The sequence below is a fragment of the Ornithodoros turicata genome, chromosome 8, assembly GCF_037126465.1.
Source record: "Ornithodoros turicata isolate Travis chromosome 8, ASM3712646v1, whole genome shotgun sequence".
In the NCBI taxonomy this organism is placed as follows: Eukaryota; Metazoa; Arthropoda; class Arachnida; order Ixodida; family Argasidae; genus Ornithodoros; species Ornithodoros turicata.
This window is the reverse complement of record NC_088208.1, coordinates 30,086,399-30,100,428: the sequence shown is the minus strand read 5'-3', so window position 1 is coordinate 30,100,428 and position 14,030 is coordinate 30,086,399. Positions and strand designations below refer to the sequence as shown.

Below are 14,030 nucleotides of genomic sequence, written 5' to 3'. Positions count from 1 at the left end.
CACCATGTCACTACAGATAAGGCCACGTGGCCAAATTTTACAACCCACAAACCATGGTCTCTACAAGAAACCAAATCTGTGCAAATTCACGGACCGCATCAAATGTAAATAAAGACCAGAAGCATGAAGTATACTTCCAAGAGTTTATTGGAAGTGCTGTTCCTATTCTATATGTACAGAGATGATGATGATAGCTATGTACAAGGAGGCCAGCCTCTTGGGTAGATAAGTCGTTACACAATGGATCTATGTACAGTTCATGACTCACATCGAAGTTTTACTTCTTTGCGGCTGCTTTCTTGGCGGGAGCCTTCTTCGCCTTGGGCTTCTTGGGAGATTTTGCCTTCTTGGGAGTCTTTGGCTTGGCGGCAGCTTTGGGCTTGGCCGCTGCTTTCGTTGCCTTCGGCTTGCTGGCGGCTTTCTTGGGTGAAGCAGCCTTCTTTTCCTTCTTGGGGGCGGCCTTCTTCTTGGGAGACGCTGCCTTCTTTGGCTTCGCAGCTTTCTTGGCGGCGGGTGCCTTCTTCGGCTTCTTCTCAGCTGATCCACTTGCCTTGTCAGCCAGGCGGAAAGATCCGGAAGCTCCCGTACCCTTGGCGTGTTTCAGCAGACCAGACTCCACAGCGCGCTTGAGAGCCAGCTTGAGGTGAGTGTTGACCACTTTGGAGTCCTTGCCGACGTCGAAGTTGGCCATGATGTACTTGTGGATGGCTTGCCGGGAAGACCCTCCACGTTCCTTGAGTGCAGCGACGGCTTTCTTCACCATGTCCGTGTATTTGGGGTGGTTTGCGGGCTTCTTGTCCTTCTTGGCACCAGCAGACTTGCGGCCCTTGGCCTTCGGGGTAGCTGGGGCCTTGGCGACTTCAGTCTCGGACATGATGACGGCGAGTAAGACTCCGGAACAGCGACGAAACGGTGAGTATGAGAGCTCAGGATGAACTGCATGAAAGAGAGCGGCGGAGCGACGCTTATATACGCCCCTAGCGGACCGCCGAGGAGACCACAACAAACGTCCGCTCCGATCAGCCGCGGGAAACTGTGCGAGTGTTTCAGATTGTGCTTGTCTCGCGAAGAAACTCGATCGCTGTGAAGTAACGCCTCGGTGTTTTGATACGGAAATTGTGTTGGATTGTAGATGGAAGATTTGTGCGTAAACCCAAAATCTTTCATTGCCCTGCAGACATAGCAAGTTTGTCAAACTTTAGTTTTTCCGTACGGCTTATGCGTGGAGATTTTCGCGAGGTCGCAGTTACAGAGATATAACTCGATTGCGTGAATGCCTAAACGAATATTTTTATTATATTCATAAACTATAATGATCCCTCTAACATTTCCATGCAAAAATCAGGTTTCCTGCGCATTTCGCTCGAGGTATAAGCACTTTGAACTCAAGTAGGGAAGCACAATCTGCGAGAGCGCCGCCATGTTTGCGTCTCAGGCTACTCGTCGGTACAGAGTAATTTTTTTACAATTTCAGTAAAATACTTCGTTTTTGTGAACTTGTAACGATGTATTAGTCATCTGCAATAGTGTTCGCCGTCATGGGTTAAGTTGTGAGCGTCTTTGTTCGGTCCCTTTTTAAGAATCATCGTACATCGATGTAGCCCGCCGACCTCGCTTGTATGGGCATTCAAGTGGTGCCGTGTTGTTTCAAGCGTGTTTCAATGAATCCAAATGTAATGTCATAGAATATACAAGATTTTATATGTGTATACGCGTAAAAGGAGGTACAGTTCACATTGGCGTAACCGAGGAATGGTTGAATATGTGTGAGCTGCCTGAATTCGCTGTATTTGTACCCTGTACTATTTGTACCGTGCACTCTGAGAGGATGCAGACCATCCTAAAAGAGCAAACTTTGTGGTTTAGTATTCACGCCTTCTTGTTACAAAACGGCTGATGTTGGTCATGTGATGTTTCCTTTTTTTTTTTTTAGTGGCCATACACCAGTAGTTCACTGCTGTCTTTTATTCGGTGGCTCCTAAAATACCTCTACGAATAAAGGCAGAGACATTTGGGATCAACTTTTTGAGGTCAGAGTTCGCTTGCACAGACGCTGAGGAAATTTCTCAGTGGCATCCTCAGTAGCTTCGCCAGTGCATGCTTTTGGGCACACACCCGCCCACCGTTCTCGTCACTGCTCGTTCGTAGAGCTACAGAGCACGGCGCTGAGGAATTTATTCAACATTCGTGAAGGTGAGCCCAGATAAGTGTGAGAACGGCCTCACATTCACATCACGTTCTTTCTGATGTCCCTGTATGCACTTTGAAGTGCGTCTTCCCAATCTGTTGTACCCCAACATGCCTTACGCCTTGGATGCCAGGAAAGAGTCTGATCTTCAAAACCGGCCGTATCACCGAATCGGTTGTTCGTGTGACGTTGTGTAAGCTGCCCCTTGTGTGACGTTGCCGTCTAAAACAATACGCTTTCGCGGTTATTATAGTTATTGCGGTTACGTGTTATTATTAGAGATGGGACGAGTCCGAATTTTTAGAATATCCTAATCCGAATTCAAGGAAGGTTCTGCAAATCTTACGAACCTCGAATCTTTCGAATCCTTTCTTTAAAACAAAATGGATTAAAAAGCCGAGGAAGAAAACATAAAACACTTCTGGGCGGTCAGTTTTTCGCAACTCTGCTGAAAACTGCGAGGTTGTGGTCAATACGTATACTCCGTTGAGGAAGCTTCCCACGTTGAACAGTGTCACCAGTCAGGAAGGGCATGTCTTTGTGTACGAGGTGGCCCTTGGTGGTAAGTATTTATGTGAACCGCTAAGAAATATAAGCCTGAGCTTGGCAACACTATCAAGAAGAAGACGACACGTACGATAGGTCAAATCGGCAATAACTCATTCACGAACAGAACTTTTTTTTTTTTTTTTTTCACGTACACGGATGGACAGCAGTGCAAAAAGTGGCCGTGGCAACCTGACAAAGGCTATCTGCTGCGAAGCAAGGCTCAGCATGGCTTGCATAGTCGTAGGCCAGCATTGAAATAACCCTGATTGCCATTTTGCACCGTAGTTGAACTTGCACGATGCCGGAACTGGATTCATTCGCTCCTCCTTGGGGAGAAACAACTGTCATTTCCCGACAAGTGGCCCTGAGGAAACAGCTGGCTACAGAGACCATAGTCATTCGGTACTCTGGGCGTATCAGTATCTGTGAACCTTCTGTTACCGGACCCCCTGAAGCACCCTATTTAATTGTGTCTGATTGAACTCCTGTGCGCAGTTTTGCGGTTTTACGTTCTGTTTTGTCACTTTTTTCCCCCTTGGTCCATTTCCTTGTAGTACATTTTTCGAGGAGCTGTCGTAAGTCACTGTGTGTTTCAATGCAATTTAAGAACTTTCATTTTGTCGCGAAAAATGAAAAAAATAACATGTTATTCGGGAAAACGTTGGGTTTTAAAAGTTTGGCGATGTGAAAAGTTCGCCTATACTCTAGTCAGACGACAAATAAAAGTCCGTTAGCAGAACGGCCTTTACTTCGCCTGCAGTCCAACCATCATTTCGGATGACATCGTTCTCTGCCCTGATGTGTGGAAAATGGGAGGCGTACACCTATTTTGTTACAGATATGCAGTTCCTAATTGCCACACACACACACACACAAAAAGGCGTACGCCTCCTGTTTTCAACAAATCAGGGCAGAGAACTATGTCATTCCAAATGATGGTTGGACTACAGATGAGGTAACGGTCGTTCCGCTAACGGACTGAGGTTTGCCTTCCGACCAGGGTATTACCACGTGGTACTACTTATCATCTCTTAGATAATCCGACTCCTTTTTCAGCAGGAGCAGTGACGGACTGCTCACCACTGGCCCCGGGGGAAGGCCATGTTGCTGGTTTGCGCCAGGAGTTCTATATGTGTCCGTCTTGTCATTGTGTGAGTCTTGCACGGTTAGGATGGTCCCCTGTGGCACTCAAACAAACATCATCTTTTGCCGCCTCATGGGTGGAGCCTATTTGTCCGCCAGCAGGTCGACAGCTTTGTTGTCGCACTGACTGCAATCTACAGGAATAACCCGGCTTATGACCCACAGCTCCCTGTGATGAGTGTGTGTGCGTGGGGGGGGGGGGGGGGGGGCTTTGTTGCCAAACTGAAAGAGCTCAAGGACGAAGGACTTTCGAAGGACGATGTACGCACGTGTCTTCTCTCCTTGCATCGTAAACAAATAGAGTTTTCCGCGCCAGAGCCGACGTCCGGTGAGAGAACTTGATGTTCTGAGGCTGGAACAACATACAAAGCCTCAAATTGCCTAAGAAATTAACGACGAAAGATGGAAGTCCCTGTAGGAGTCGAACCCACATCTTCTGGATTGCCGGTCCAAAGCTCTACCAATCGAGCTAACCTAACACACCTCCTCAGCGACTTCCAGGGTGCGTCATCTGAAGGTACGTCATCTGAAAGGAGGATGAGTGAGAGAGAGAGTAGCTGGTTTGTCCCTTCAGATGACGCACCCTGGAAGGCGCTGAGAAGGCGTGTTAGCTTAGCTCAATTGGTAGAACCCTGGACCGGCAATCCAGGAGATGTGGGTTCGACTCCTACAGCTGGCTAACCTTTTCAGTGACTTACCTCTTTCATCGACGTTCGATGTTCATTCATTGGTCCGACCGTGTCACGTGGTTTCTCCTTCCAAGAACACGCCGTTCATATTGAGTCCTCCCCATCCAAAACCGATTTCCGCGGTTTCGAGCTGACTCGACTCCGCGCAGTCCTCCGGCGGAGAAGGTGGGCTTGGCGTCCCATTGCTAGGCGACGCAGCCGCGCAGGATCCAAGATGGCGGTCTCGCTCGCCGGCGTGGCTCAGTGTCGCTACTCTGCTCCGTATTTAGTGACTCTATAAACAGCGACCAGCATCGTGTCCGTGACCGACCGACGACGGGACAACAATAGAGCACGGTGGGGGAGGTCGCTTAGCCGTGACGTCGCGTGACGCGCTTCAGGTTAGGCTCCTCCTAATGGCCAGACTCTCCCTATGGACGGCTCTGTCTAACGTGATGATAGATGCGCCCTCTGTTGGTGCTTATTCCAGCGGGACATTCCTTTTGCACGACTGACCCGCCAGCTGCTTCTCAGTGGCAGGAAGCAACTGGAGGTTAGCGTAACCTGCCTGGTCACTATACGCGACCTGTGGAGAAGTCTGCCCAGGACGCACATTCCCCCAGGGCGTGAGTCGTGACGTTGCCCACATACGTGAGGCCGACAACGGCAAGCCCTATCACCACCACCACCACCTGTGGACAATGACGCCGCGTTATTGCCATCATGCGCCAAGGCACTTTGTCACTTCTGTCGACGGTTCGGAAGCACATCCAGCTGCCTATCTACGCTTAATTGTAGAGCTATTTCAGCGCTTTTATTTTTCCGCCAAAAATGAAAAGAAAACTCTTTCTTTAGAGTCAAAATTTCGAGTCAAAATGGTTTTTGCGCTAGACAGGACAAAGCGCAGATCCTGCCGAGTATATCTGTTGCGGCAGAGAGCAGCGTAACATGAAATATGGCAGGGCGGTTCTGTGCTGTAAGACAAGAGAGCTATATACGTTATTTTGCAGGTAGGACAGGAAAGGACAAGGAAGAAGACAATGAAGGCAGGGGCGGATCCACATCGTCGGTTTGTTGGGGGAGGGGAGAGAGGGAAATCTCATGTATATTGATCCGCCACTGAACGATCGCAGGGAGACCGTGCGTCCTGGTGTGGATGGGCCGATGGGCTCACTCATCCGGCGTCTACTTTGTCAGATTCTTTTGTTCTTACTTTCCAGAAGGTGATACATGGCGCCATCTGTTATGCGTAGAATGAAGTGTCGTAATAGAGACCCCAGGTTGGGTCGACAACGCTCAGTTGATAAGGGACCTGTGACACGGCTGTGCTCGTGGGTGGGTAGCTCAGTGGGTTCGGCGTTTGCCTTCCGCACAGAAAGACCCTGGTTCGAAACAGGGTCCTTCTGCGTAAGGTTCGGGGGTAGCAACTAGGTAAAGGGGAGGGTTATCTGTAAGGGGGTACATGGAGTAGTCTAGGAGAGGGTGGGTAAGATAGGAAGAGGTCTGGCGGGAGTGCTCGCGAGGAGGCCCCGGGGGTGTTCTCGTAAGACCCCCGGGGTCACCAATGACCGGGTCCCCCCCCGGTTAGTTGCCTCATCCGGTAACTGGCCGCGGCGTCATTTCAGGAATCTCCACCACGGTTATGCAACCTGTATGGTCTGCCGTCTTCGTTTCTTTCGTATAGTTTTTTAATGAAAAATCTGTATGTGTATCTAAAAAAAAAGACACGCTGTATAGGACCCATGGACGAGCATGAGTGAGCATGCTGATCTGTGTTTCACCAAGTAAGCAGTTAGGACATGTGCGTCGAGAACGGGACTGCGTAGGTGCTCTTGAGCACTGCGCAGCGGCTCGGTCTTACTCGAAAGCACGGCCGTGAAGCCTTCATTCGGCGGACCTGGACTGGGCTCGGGTTTGACTTACCTCTAACACAAACACACACACAACTATAGCGCAAGTGTCCGCCAACTTTGACTACTGCAATTAGACTGTTATCAACTAATCCTGTCGAATGTGCTCATCTTATTAGCCTTTTTCTTAGAGCAAAACCGCCTGATCAATTAATCTCAGGCATTGAAACGGAAAAATGTTTTTGTTGTTACAGACTGGAGCTAAACTGGACACGATAAAATATTGTGATCACCTGCTGTCTTTTTAACTTATCCTTCCTATACTGATGTATCGAAAATACCAATGCAATATGCGGGTACATAATCGTAAGAACAACTGACTAACGTAACGTAATAACTTTACCTAATAATAATAATAAGTTAGGATGCATAAAACCAATCCAAATTACGCAACGAGACTTCTTCCTTCCGGTTGTCTCATTTATACCGTTATTGTTCCTTAGTGATGATGATGATGATGGTTCGCTCAGTGAATACTGTGAGACAATGTTTGTTCAGGGGAACCGAGCGGACAAATGCGCTATCGGTTTAGATTACACATATCTAGGGAAGATACTGGAACGAAAGAGAAAAAAAATGCAAGGAAGGGCCGCCTGGAAAAGAGGAAGCGACATGAGAAGGGAAGTTTCCCTTTCCTGACCACCCCAGTCACGCAGTAGCTCATTTGAATGAATAAACTACAAAAGATAGCAGAGATAAAGGGTATTCCAGCATGACCTCAAATTATTTCCTTTTTTTTCTTCTTCTTCTTCTTTTAAAGCGAAAATTCATTGCTTTTCCTCAAATTAACATTGTATACACCTAGCACAACCATTTCCTTAAAAGCGACACGCGGGTCCAGAAGCCACCATGCGTTTTTGGATGTGGTGTTGTGAACCGCTTACGCAGTTCGACTCGGAGATAAGTGGTGAGTAGCCTTATCGGTAATACCTATTATCTATCTTAACCGTACGCCCTTTGCTATTCGTTTTGACACGAAAGATACCTGGTTCCACCTAATGACGATAGGGGGGGATTTTTGTTCCTCAACATACACGGTCTGATAGACGAAGCCTGCGACTGGTGAGTGTAATTTTCTTTCGCAGTGACCGTCTGGGCTTTCTCATTCGGCTCTGCAACAAGGGGTCTCCGTTAAGAATTTGTCAGCGAAACGTTACCGTTCTTAAACTGTAAAGTTGTTTCGCTGTAGCTAAGCTATAGACAGATGAAGATAAACAAGCCTCAAGAGGAGCTACGCGCATTTGTCTTCGAGTAGCTTTAAGTTAGGCTTAGCTACCCCACCCCACTCTGTTCGTTACAGAGCAACGGTTCCTGTCGTTACTGACGCAGTTGAGCTTTGACGAACGTTCGGAATGTTTTATTTTTCCTGCGTCAACTGAAGAGGAACTTCGCGTTTCAGTTCGTAAGCCAAATGGGTGTTACGACAAAGGTAAGCTGTAAACTTCTTCGTCCACCTTCGATTCCAATTTCCATCGTGGTTAGGGCTAGCTTACGGCCGCGCTGCTAGGTGCCGGGCAATTTATTCAACACCTGTTCGGCTTTCGGTTTGTATCACTTTTGTTAATAAAACTGCATTCCTTTGTTTCTTTACTCGTCCCCCCGTCCCCTTTGACGCGAACAACCACTAGCTTCTTGCTCGAAGCAGGTACATTTTGACTGCCCCCTTTTTGCCTCGTTGTCCTTTTGTTTTGTCATATTATTAGATTTTTTGTGTCTTGCACTTGACCACCATTGAAATAAAGACTCGCATCCTTATCTTGACTTTGTGTTTCATGAATACGCAAACATGCACTAACTTCCGGGTTGAGGTACGTACATTTTGACTGCCCCCCCCCCCCCCCACCTTTTCCTTGCAGTGACTGTCCGCTGCATCCCATGGGTATCCAGCCAGTTCTGGTCTCCCTATTTCATGGATACGCCTAGATTACTAAGGAGGATACTCCTTAGTTCCCGAGGATACTAACGAGGTTGTCGAGCAATGACACGCCTAATCAGAACCTCGTGAAGTATCCTCCACTTTGTTCTGTTAGGCTGATTCTTCGTTTCTTTCTGCAGGCCGACGACGCCGACCTCTTTCACCACCACCTCTTCCCTATGTGATGAAGACACAGGTGCGAATGAAGAATCTTGGAGTCTTTTTTTTTTATTCTTACTCCTTGCGAAATAAACACGTTCCTATGAGAACTGTTCTAATTTTTCTTAAGACTAACGCACATTAACGTGGCCATGGCTTAGACCTGTCCAAGTATCCATGCGAAATTTTAGCTCGATTTGAGCACTTTTATTTTTTGGCCAAAAATGGAAAAAAAGGTAAGCCTAACCCCTTGGGGTTTTTTCAGGCCAAAAATCGAAAGTCCTCTTTCTGGGAAAATTTTGGGCGCAAATTGAAGCGCAGTTCCTGCTGAGTATCCATGCGAAATTCTAGCTCGATTTGAGCACTTTTATTTTTTGGCCAAAAATTGAAAAAAAAGGTAAGCCTAACCCCTAGGGGTTTTTTCAGGCCAAAAATCGAAAGTCCTCTTTCTGGGAAAATTTTGGGCGCAAATTGAAGCGCAGTTCCTGCTGAGTATCCATGCGAAATTTTAGTTCGATTTGAGCACTTTTATTTTTTGGCCAAAAATTGAAAAAAAAGGTAAGCCTAACCCCTTGGGGTTTTTTCAGGCCAAAAATCGAAAGTCCTCTTTCTGGGAAAATTTTGGGCGCAAATTGAAGCGCAGTTCCTGCTGAGTATCCATGCGAAATTCTAGCTCGATTTGAGCACTTTTATTTTTTGGCCAAAAATTGAAAAAAAGGTAAGCCTAACCCCTTGGGGTTTTTTCAGGCCAAAAATCGAAAGTCTTCTTTCTGGGAAAATTTTGGGTGCAAATTGAAGCGCAGTTCCTGCTGAGTATCCATGCGAAATTTTAGCTCGATTTGAGCACTTTTATTTTTTGGATGGAAAAAAAGGTAAGCCTAACCCCTTGGGGTTTTTTCAGGCCAAAAATCGAAAGTCCTCTTTCTGGGAAAATTTTGGGCGCAAATTGAAGCGCAGTTCCTGCTGAGTATCCATGCGAAATTCTAGCTCGATTTGAGCACTTTTATTTTTTGGCCAAAAATTGAAAAAAAGGTAAGCCCTTGGGGTTTTTTCAGGCCAAAAATCGAAAGTCTTCTTTCTGGGAAAATTTTGGGTGCAAATTGAAGCGCAGTTCCTGCTGAGTATCCATGCGAAATTTTAGCTCGATTTGAGCACTTTTATTTTTTGGATGGAAAAAAAGGTAAGCCTAACCCCTTGGGGTTTTTTCAGGCCAAAAATCGAAAGTCCTCTTTCTGGGAAAATTTTGGGTGCAAATTGAAGCGCAGTTCCTGCTGAGTATCCATGCGAAATTTTAGTTCGATTTGAGCACTTTTATTTTTTGGATGGAAAAAAAGGTAAGCCTAACCCCTGGGGGTTTTTTCAGGCCAAAAATCGAAAGTCCTCTTTCTGGGAAAATTTTGGGCGCAAATTGAAGCGCAGTTCCTGCTGAGTATCCATGCGAAATTTTAGCTCGATTTGAGCACTTTTATTTTTTGGATGGAAAAAAAGGTAAGCCTAACCCCTTGGGGTTTTTTCAGGCCAAAAATCGAAAGTCCTCTTTCTGGGAAAATTTTGGGCGCAAATTGAAGCGCAGTTCCTGCTGAGTATCCATGCGAAATTCTAGCTCGATTTGAGCACTTTTATTTTTTGGCCAAAAATTGAAAAAAAATGTAAGCCTAACCCCTTGGGGTTTTTTCAGGCCAAAAATCGAAAGTCCTCTTTCTGGGAAAATTTTGGGTGCAAATTGAAGCGCAGTTCCTGCTGAGTATCCATGCGAAATTTTAGTTCGATTTGAGCACTTTTATTTTTTGGCCAAAAATTGAAAAAAAGGTAAGCCTAACCCCTTGGGGTTTTTTCAGGCCAAAAATCGAAAGTCCTCTTTCTGGGAAAATTTTGGGCGCAAATTGAAGCGCAGTTCCTGCTGAGTATCCATGCGAAATTTTAGCTCGATTTGAGCACTTTTATTTTTTGGCCAAAAATTGAAAAAAAGGTAAGCCTAACCCCTTGGGGTTTTTTCAGGCCAAAAATCGAAAGTCTTCTTTCTGGGAAAATTTTGGGTGCAAATTGAAGCGCAGTTCCTGCTGAGTATCCATGCGAAATTCTAGCTCGATTTGAGCACTTTTATTTTTTGGCCAAAAATTGAAAAAAAGGTAAGCCTAACCCCTTGGGGTTTTTTCAGGCCAAAAATCGAAAGTCCTCTTTCTGGGAAAATTTTGGGCGCAAATTGAAGCGCAGTTCCTGCTGAGTATCCATGCGAAATTTTAGCTCGATTTGAGCACTTTTATTTTTTGGCCAAAAATTGAAAAAAAGGTAAGCCCTTGGGGTTTTTTCAGGCCAAAAATCGAAAGTCTTCTTTCTGGGAAAATTTTGGGTGCAAATTGAAGCGCAGTTCCTGCTGAGTATCCATGCGAAATTTTAGCTCGATTTGAGCACTTTTATTTTTTGGATGGAAAAAAAGGTAAGCCTAACCCCTTGGGGTTTTTTCAGGCCAAAAATCGAAAGTCCTCTTTCTGGGAAAATTTTGGGTGCAAATTGAAGCGCAGTTCCTGCTGAGTATCCATGCGAAATTTTAGTTCGATTTGAGCACTTTTATTTTTTGGATGGAAAAAAAGGTAAGCCTAACCCCTGGGGGTTTTTTCAGGCCAAAAATCGAAAGTCCTCTTTCTGGGAAAATTTTGGGCGCAAATTGAAGCGCAGTTCCTGCTGAGTATCCATGCGAAATTTTAGCTCGATTTGAGCACTTTTATTTTTTGGCCAAAAATTGAAAAAAAGGTAAGCCCTTGGGGTTTTTTCAGGCCAAAAATCGAAAGTCTTCTTTCTGGGAAAATTTTGGGTGCAAATTGAAGCGCAGTTCCTGCTGAGTATCCATGCGAAATTTTAGCTCGATTTGAGCACTTTTATTTTTTGGATGGAAAAAAAGGTAAGCCTAACCCCTTGGGGTTTTTTCAGGCCAAAAATCGAAAGTCCTCTTTCTGGGAAAATTTTGGGCGCAAATTGAAGCGCAGTTCCTGCTGAGTATCCATGCGAAATTCTAGCTCGATTTGAGCACTTTTATTTTTTGGCCAAAAATTGAAAAAAAAGGTAAGCCTAACCCCTTGGGGTTTTTTCAGGCCAAAAATCGAAAGTCCTCTTCCTGGGAAAATTTTGGGCGCAAATTGAAGCGCAGTTCCTGCTGAGTATCCATGCGAAATTTTAGCTCGATTTGAGCACTTTTATTTTTTGGCCAAAAATTGAAAAAAAGGTAAGCCCTTGGGGTTTTTTCAGGCCAAAAATCGAAAGTCTTCTTTCTGGGAAAATTTTGGGTCCAAATTGAAGCGCAGTTCCTGCTGAGTATCCATGCGAAATTTTAGCTCGATTTGAGCACTTTTATTTTTTGGATGGAAAAAAACGTAAGCCTAACCCCTTGGGGTTTTTTCAGGCCAAAAATCGAAAGTCCTCTTTCTGGGAAAATTTTGGGCGCAAATTGAAGCGCAGTTCCTGCTGAGTATCCATGCGAAATTTTAGCTCGATTTGAGCACTTTTATTTTTTGGATGGAAAAAAAGGTAAGCCTAACCCCTTGGGGTTTTTTCAGGCCAAAAATCGAAAGTCCTCTTTCTGGGAAAATTTTGGGCGCAAATTGAAGCGCAGTTCCTGCTGAGTATCCATGCGAAATTTTAGCTCGATTTGAGCACTTTTATTTTTTGGCCAAAAATTGAAAAAAAAGGTAAGCCTAACCCCTTGGGGTTTTTTCAGGCCAAAAATCGAAAGTCCTCTTTCTGGGAAAATTTTGGGCGCAAATTGAAGCGCAGTTCCTGCTGAGTATCCATGCGAAATTTTAGCTCGATTTGAGCACTTTTATTTTTTGGCCAAAAATTGAAAAAAAAGGTAAGCCTAACCCCTTGGGGTTTTTTCAGGCCAAAAATCGAAAGTCCTCTTTCTGGGAAAATTTTGGGCGCAAATTGAAGCGCAGTTCCTGCTGAGTATCCATGCGAAATTTTAGTTCGATTTGAGCACTTTTATTTTTTGGCCAAAAATTGAAAAAAAGGTAAGCCCTTGGGGTTTTTTCAGGCCAAAAATCGAAAGTCTTCTTTCTGGGAAAATTTTGGGTGCAAATTGAAGCGCAGTTCCTGCTGAGTATCCATGCGAAATTTTAGCTCGATTTGAGCACTTTTATTTTTTGGATGGAAAAAAAGGTAAGCCTAACCCCTTGGGGTTTTTTCAGGCCAAAAATCGAAAGTCTTCTTTCTGGGAAAATTTTGGGTGCAAATTGAAGCGCAGTTCCTGCTGAGTATCCATGCGAAATTCTAGCTCGATTTGAGCACTTTTATTTTTTGGCCAAAAATTGAAAAAAAGGTAAGCCTAACCCCTTGGGGTTTTTTCAGGCCAAAAATCGAAAGTCCTCTTTGTGGGAAAATTTTGGGCGCAAATTGAAGCGCAGTTCCTGCTGAGTATCCATGCGAAATTTTAGTTCGATTTGAGCACTTTTATTTTTTGGCCAAAAATTGAAAAAAAGGTAAGCCTAACCCCTTGGGGTTTTTTCAGGCCAAAAATCGAAAGTCCTCTTTGTGGGAAAATTTTGGGCGCAAATTGAAGCGCAGTTCCTGCTGAGTATCCATGCGAAATTTTAGCTCGATTTGAGCACTTTTATTTTTTGGATGGAAAAAAAGGTAAGCCTAACCCCTTGGGGTTTTTTCAGGCCAAAAATCGAAAGTCCTCTTTCTGGGAAAATTTTGGGCGCAAATTGAAGCGCAGTTCCTGCTGAGTATCCATGCGAAATTTTAGTTCGATTTGAGCACTTTTATTTTTTGGCCAAAAATTGAAAAAAAGGTAAGCCTAACCCCTTGGGGTTTTTTCAGGCCAAAAATCGAAAGTCCTCTTTGTGGGAAAATTTTGGGCGCAAATTGAAGCGCAGTTCCTGCTGAGTATCCATGCGAAATTTTAGCTCGATTTGAGCACTTTTATTTTTTGGCCAAAAATTGAAAAAAAGGTAAGCCCTTGGGGTTTTTTCAGGCCAAAAATCGAAAGTCTTCTTTCTGGGAAAATTTTGGGTGCAAATTGAAGCGCAGTTCCTGCTGAGTATCCATGCGAAATTTTAGCTCGATTTGGCACTTTTATTTTTTGGATGGAAAAAAAGGTAGGCCTAACCCCTTGGGGTTTTTTCAGGCCAAAAATCGAAAGTCCTCTTTCTGGGAAAATTTTGGGTGCAAATTGAAGCGCAGTTCCTGCTGAGTATCCATGCGAAATTTTAGTTCGATTTGAGCACTTTTTTGACAGAAAATAGAAAACTTGAGGAGCTAACCCTTCCCCTAATTCGTACGTTGCTTACCGGGCACCGCTACCATTGGTGTACGCAGGGAGATGGACATTTTTTTAAAACTCTGCGTTAGTTTTTCCACCTTCATAGGGGTTCTTCGTCAATACTTGGACAGGTCTAAGCCATGGCCACGTTAATGTGCGTTAGTCTTAAGAAAAATGAGAAGAGTTCTCATAGGAACGTGTTTATTTCGCAAGGAGTAAGAATAAAAAAAAAGACTCCAAG

General features: G+C 44.9%; 1 protein-coding gene across 1 annotated transcript; it reads right to left on the bottom strand.

Annotated features, from left to right (window-relative positions):
* Positions 1 to 129: 129 nt before the first annotated feature.
* Positions 130 to 951, bottom strand: LOC135366916 (histone H1-delta-like). Its single transcript, XM_064599907.1, has one exon. The coding sequence runs from the start codon at positions 872 to 874 to the stop codon at positions 278 to 280; it is 597 nt and encodes a 198-aa protein (XP_064455977.1). The 5' UTR covers positions 875 to 951; the 3' UTR covers positions 130 to 277.
* Positions 952 to 14,030: the final 13,079 nt, after the last annotated feature.

Bases quoted from the DNA above. Each gene is read 5' to 3' on its own strand.
- LOC135366916 (XM_064599907.1), bottom strand. From the start codon at position 874: ATGTCCGAGACTGAAGTCGCCAAGGCCCCAGCTACCCCGAAGGCCAAG.